The 6,592-nt window shown below is 37.1% G+C and overlaps 1 protein-coding gene across 5 annotated transcripts in view; it reads right to left on the reverse strand.

Moving 5' to 3' along the window:
- Positions 1 to 6,592, reverse strand: part of CAMKMT (calmodulin-lysine N-methyltransferase) — a 379,199-nt gene that overhangs the window by 57,246 nt on the left and 315,361 nt on the right. For 4 of the 5 annotated variants that reach the window (XM_073897773.1, XM_025868911.2, XM_073897772.1 and 1 more), the window contains exons 4-6: positions 4,289 to 4,349; positions 2,209 to 2,263; positions 1,090 to 1,153 (exon numbers count right to left, since the gene is read on the reverse strand). In XM_073897773.1, the coding sequence (XP_073753874.1) occupies positions 1,090 to 1,153; positions 2,209 to 2,263; positions 4,289 to 4,349 (180 nt within the window). The remainder of the gene's footprint in view (positions 1 to 1,089; positions 1,154 to 2,208; positions 2,264 to 4,288; positions 4,350 to 6,592) is intronic. The other variant, XM_025868912.2, reaches the window with a different exon arrangement.

Consider the following 6,592-nt stretch of genomic DNA (forward strand, 5'->3'; position numbering starts at 1 on the left):
GGATTGTGATTGGCTGTTTTTCCTTCCTGAATTTTTTTTTTTTTTAAAGTCTGTCAGGCAATTAGTTGGGTGGGGCTCTGTAGAGCACACAAGCGCTGCTGAACAATATTAGCTACTGTGCTTCTTGTACCTCCTTTCTCCTATTTGAGCAGCCTGATAGAGCTGCTGCAAATTTTATTTTTAAAAGATCATACAGCAAGGGTAGAAAAAGAAAATCGAAAATGGGCTTTCTGTAAGAAGCTGCAAAAATCGAAACTGCTTTGGCATTTTAGGGGGCTAAGATGCAAATAAGTGGATTGCCTACTTCATAATGTAAATGTAAGGCATACCAAAAATCCAAAGCAAATATATCTTCCACTTCTCTTCTCAATTTCTAATGGTTGTTAACTGCGCCTGAACAAATCAGCTCGATTGCTAAAGTAGCCACAAATTATGCTTGCTTTCTTAGTTAAAGTACAGTTCAATTTTCATGAACTCTGTGTACATATTAGTAAAGCATAATCTAATATAATGGGCTTGGAACTGTAATAGCATAGCAGGAAAAAAAAAGAGAGTGCTTTTATAATCCTAAATAAAAGGAAATAATGAAAAACTGATAGCTGTTTCCAATGGGGAGCTATAGGTAACCTCTCGGCAATTAGAAAAGGTCCCATCCTACCTAGCACATACTCAGAAGATCAAACCCAAGGAAGGTCATAATGAACATGAAGCTGGAAGTTAGTTTTTATAAGCAATAGTGGATATAATAAATATTCAATCATTTAGTTTATACCAGGAAATTTCAGTGACAATAAAAGGACAAGAATGCCTGAAAATTATTCTGAAACAAATGTTCTTATTGCCTCGAGTGGTCCACAAATCATGGGCTCCTTTCACAAGAAGTGACTGTAAAAAAAATCTATCGAAATAAAAGAAAAACAGTCATCGCCAATGAATTCCATATATTTCTACTTTTTCTTAATTACTTATCATGTGTGTGGGGGGGATTCTTTTTTAATACCCCATGCTGTCTTTCTTTATATCAATTGTTACTTAGCCGGGAAAAAGGAATGAGCACAACAAACCCGTTTTCTATCTGAATAAGGATACTTCTGATGGCCTTTTCATTCCCATCAGTTAACAGAACTTCTTTGACATCTGCAGAAATAGCAACCTGAAAAAAAAAAAGGAGCACAGCAAACAATGAGCAAATATGCTTGTCTGTGTGGAAGTGAAGACAGGAGTGACAAGCCTTCAGTATCATGCTTCCTCACCTATTTCTCTGTAACAATCTTCAATCTTTTTTCATTTTATGTCTGCATTATTTTAATCATTCAATCAAATCAGTCAATACTTTTATCATTCCATTTGCGGGAGCCTCTATCTTGCTATCATTCTGTTCGGTAATTGCATTGTGACAGCGGATGATGGTATTCTGAGAGGCTTTCATTTGTGGGCTTCTGTTTATCTAGTAGAGCCATCATACAAGGCTGTCACTCTGCCTTTCAGCTTGCTTCTGTCTGACTGCCTGATGCCCTTCATATAACTTTGCATTGCAGGCAGATGGCTTTGTGAGGGTAATTTTTTTGTGAGCTTTGACATGCTCGCACATTGGGCTGTAACCTCGACACATTGTGTAAGAGCGACAGGTTTGTCAAATGCCAATCAGTGTAACAATATGCTTTTATTTGCAGAGACATAAAAACTTGTCTAATGCACTGTGCTGCTACATAATATCTCCTGAATACATGACTCAGAACCCAGAGAATGGGGAACGACGTTCCTGAATGGCCAATCTAATTCAAAAGAATCTAATTACTGAGCGCTCTGGATCATGTTTGTTGGTGTAATAATGCAGGCAAAACATTAGCAGCTATATCATGGTGCTCCAACTGTGATTCGCCGGGCTATTCCTGTATCTTAGCAAATGGGACTATAATCTGAAAAAAAAAAAAAATGCTTTCGCTATGGCAAAGAAAGACCGCGCGAGGCCTGGAATGTCACAACAAGCGATATTGACTACACGGAGGTAAAATGTTTCTGCTCATCGAGGCAACCATAAAATCAATATGATCCGAAAGTAAGTCAATCTAGAAGGTCTCTCAAGACCCGGCAGCTTGACCGCAGCTGATGCTGTTGACGGTTCTCTGACCCAGCAGTTGGAGGCCCTGGAACATTTTTCCTTTTGTTCCTCCCTCTGAATGGGATTGGAATTGAGAAAAGACCTACCATGAGCCCAGCCAAGCATGTCATGCCACCCCCTAGCTCACACACAGCAAGGTCTCTGAAAGAGAGAAAAGAAATGGTAGAACCCATACAAATTAGATGAAAATGGTCAGAGAGATATATATGTTACAAGAACAAATTGCCATCTGCAGTAAGAACGGCGCTACCAGGAAGTTGTAGAGACAGGACTAGGCTACCTCATGTTGCTTTGCGTTTTAAAAATAATTATGAAATAGAAAAGTCACAAAGCAGGCAAATCAGTGGGGGTTCCCTCATTAGTGTTCACTGCAACATTACCACCGCTGAGCTGAAAAATCTGAGAAGGTTCCCTTTTTTTCCCTTGTCAATGGCGCTGTCTTTTAGAACTAAACTAGCTAGAGTAGCGAAAGATAATTGTTAGGAAAGGGTAACACTGTTAATCCACATTCATTCCTTCAAAAACAGTTAGACAAGCAAATGAAGAACATATATGAGTGTGTATATACCTATATTATAGTCACATACACACAACACACACACACACAAATAAAGGCAATCTTGAATTTTTTGAAAAAAAAAATTGAAACCAAACTGAAACATTTTGGAAAGCTGAACTGCCCCCATAAAGAACAATTACACAAAGAGCATTTAGCAATTAACACTTAAATCACAAATGACCCCAACACAACACAGTGAATAAACAATGCAGGGACATAATATGGTTAAGCCAGCAAACCCAGGCTAAAGTAATGACTGGGCTCTGACTTCACCACTCAAAAGTAAAGCGGCTCAGAGTTAAAGCTGACAGCCTAGTGTGGCACTCTGCACTCACCTTCCCCTTTGTGCCTAAATATCAGCCCTCAACGTGTGACATTCTTACCCTGGCCCACTGCTCGATGATTGGAGCTCCAGTCAAGCTTAAGCACAGCGAGAAGAGCAAATGCCAGGCTCCCAGAGCAGCTCTGCAGCCCAAATTCAATACTGCCTTGTGCTCATTTTATATGCTCAAACCCTTAAGAGTGTTTCTTCTTCCCAGGTTGGGAAGTTTATCACCTCAACAGGAGGAAAAAAAAAAAGAGAAGGAGAGAATTGAAAGGGAAGGAGGGGTGCAAAGAGAGGGAAGAGGCGGAGAAGCCAAGAAAGAACATTCATATTCTGAAATACACTTAATGAGTATTTAATTGTTCAAAGCAATTATAGACTGGTTGGTAAATATGGACCCACAGAGCTTCAAAAAATACATATTATTGACCCAATCTTGTAAGTACATATTGTTAAAACACACACCATGATCACTAATGACTTGTCTGGAATCATAATGGGCTATTTGGGAAGCATATGTTGGGTGACTTTTATAAAATGAGAATGAAAAATGAAAAACCTGTATTTTCTGGACCTACCAAACATCTTTAGAATTTTTAAATAAAAGGAGGGTTTTTTTTTTTCTTTTTCCTAAATCCCATCCATGGGTTTGATCCATAATTGCACACTGACAGTTGAAAACCTTTATTTCCGTAGCATGAATCTGTAATAGTGATTTATATTTTACAAGTACATATTGTTAGGTCTACAAAATACCTTTAAAACCAGGGGTGGGATGGCATCTTTAAATAATAGCTGTGGGGTATTTATTTATCAAATATTCTGTAGTGATTTCCCTAGCAGAAGTTTAAAGAATATCTTTATTGTGGTTTTTTTTTTTTTTTCTTTTTTTCTTTTTTTTTTTGACCTTCACAATCAGTAAGGATTGATTGGAGCTTCACTTTTGTTTCCCCAAAATCAAAGTGAAATAAAATGCCTTGAGTGGAAATCAAAAGCCTTTGACATATAGCAAAGAGCTTGCTGGGCAGTATTAGTACCCAAAGGCAATTCAGATTTCTTTTCAGAAGCAACATGTTTTCACCATGAACTTTTTTCCTTCTTTTCTTCCTTCCTTCCTTCCTCCCTCTCTCCCTCCCTTCCTTTTCTTTCTTTCTTTCTTGCTTTTCTTTCTTATATTTTTTTAAACAACTTAATTTGAAGAATGTAATCACAGCAATCTTTAATATGCAGATACAATACCCATAATGGCTAAAAAAATATCTTTTTAAGTGCAGCTTTGTACCTGAATACATTCCTGTGCTTGAGGCAGTAGTAAGCCAAAACCTCTTCAGATGGCCAGATGCCTGGAAAACACAAGAGGATACACTTTTTGATTATAGGAGTCTGTTCTATAATCATTCTCTATAGTCATTCTCTTAAGAAATGGCTTTTAAAAATAATGTTCAGTACAAGCTGTTTCAACTTGAATCAAACTTAACATAATTATTACTTGTAATATGTCATATCAAATGAGTTTCTTTTGTTGTTGATGATAGCTCTTTTCCCAGGAAAACAGTAAAATATCCCAAATAAATTTTACTAAATTTCTGTTACAAGACAGCAAAAACATAACAACCAAAATTACAAATACTAAAAGTTCATTTTTAATGGTATTTCAGGTAGCTGATCTTGTACACATGAACCTTCTTTTCAGCCAATTCATAAGCATCAGTTGAAGACCTAATGTATATGCAGCCCATGTGAGGCAAAAATAAACGGAAAAACACTTGCAAGGAGCAAAGAAAACCACTGAGGTCATTATACCTTTCTCTTTGATTCCATCCTAATGTTTTCAAATACGCACAATTATTTTCTTTTTTCGATTAGAAATATCAAACTGGAGATTAAAATTAAGAAATTTAAATTTCACCAACTTTGGCACATCTTTAAATTTAACCATAATCCTCCCCAGTAAACTCCATGGATGGGCATTTTCTAAAATCATCACTTGTAAATCATTTCTTTTGAAGACTCAGTCTTCATGAATGAATAGGAATGCCTTAAAAAAAAAAAAAAAGACAAACATGTTTGGAAATGATAGTCTCTAGCGGTTATCACAAGGTGGTAGGTTGTAAGTGCTTTTGATTTTTTTCTTTACACTTTTTGTATTTTCCAAAGATTTTTACAATGAATATGTATCACTCCTATGATTGGAATAAACCACAGCCTTAGACAAAACTGAGTTTTCGCTAAGGCGTCAGACTCAAAGGTCAGGCAGGGCACTCGCATCCTGCTCTGCCTGAGGTTGAGAAGGCCCCACCGTCCTGGGAAAGAGCAATGAATGTTCACTGCCTTCGCACTAAACTCTCTTCTAATGGGTCTGGAGGCAAAGTTGAAATACCTAATGAAACTTAATTTTTTTTCCTCCTAGACGCATCTCCAGCTTCAAAGAGCGAGAAATCCGAGCATTTCAGAGAAGAGGATGTCAAAGAAATGGTAAGTAAAATCCTAATGGAATCAGTGGGTAAATAGATGAACAGCAAAGATATTGACCCCAGAGAAGCATTTGCGGCAGGAAAGTCTGGACAAGTGTAAACTAGCTCAGCCTCCATGGTATTTCTGGTAGAAATGACAGTTTGGGAGAGAACAAAGTAAACCAGCAAGAAGTATTTGGAGTCATATTTAGGAAGAAAGTGAGAAAGGCAGTGGAGTATAGCAATTAAGATCCCAGGAGCTTTGGAACCAGACCCTTTGGGCTCCAGTGCCAGCTTGTTGGGCTGCATTCCCTGGCTGAGTGACCTTGGATAGTTTACCTAATCTCTCTGTGCCTCAGGTTCCTCAGCTGTAAAATAATGTAATTGTAGTATCAACTTCACAGAATGGTTGTGAGGATTAAATAAGTGAAATACATGAAATCTATCGAGAACAACAGTTCCTAACTCATAATGAGCTCAAAGAAAAATTAGTTGTTAATGTTATTCTCCTGCAAAAGGGGATAAAAGGGTAGAAGAGAGAATATGCAGACCCCGACAATTATCCCAAAGACGAGAACAGATGGAGAACCTTTTTGCCCTACTCCCACCCATGAACTTTACCACAACCCTGAAGTCCTAATACCTGGCATACCTCCATAGCAAAAGCACTCTGTAAAGAATAAGGTATATAATAAAAGTCTCTGAAGGAAGAGCCCAAGACAGTGTTCTACACCAAGTCTATATAATCACCAGAATAAGGAATTTCTTTATGCCTTTAGTAGATGGCTTTGAGGTTTAAAAAAATAATGATAGGGGAAGGGTATTTAACTAAAATTCAAGCTTTGATTAAGTACAAAAATGTGACTTCTAAAATGCATAGTCTTTTAAGAGAGTTTTATAATTTTCTCAAAAAATTACAGAGGTTGATTTTTAACTAAATTAAATACAAAAATATGTAGAACAAAATTAATAAAATCACCTTAAATTACACCACTAGTATATAGCCCCTAGTAACATGTTAGACATCATTCCAAAAAAAAGCTCTCTAAGCACAAAGATATTTTATACAAATGGGATCTTATCATGCAGGTATTTGACAATCTGACTTTGTCCCACTCAATATGTGATGAATA

Source organism: Callorhinus ursinus, unplaced genomic scaffold (genome assembly GCF_003265705.2).
Source record: "Callorhinus ursinus isolate GAN/ISIS: 27379988/994484 unplaced genomic scaffold, GSC_fseal_2.0 scaffold10, whole genome shotgun sequence".
NCBI lineage: Eukaryota > Metazoa > Chordata > Mammalia > Carnivora > Otariidae > Callorhinus > Callorhinus ursinus.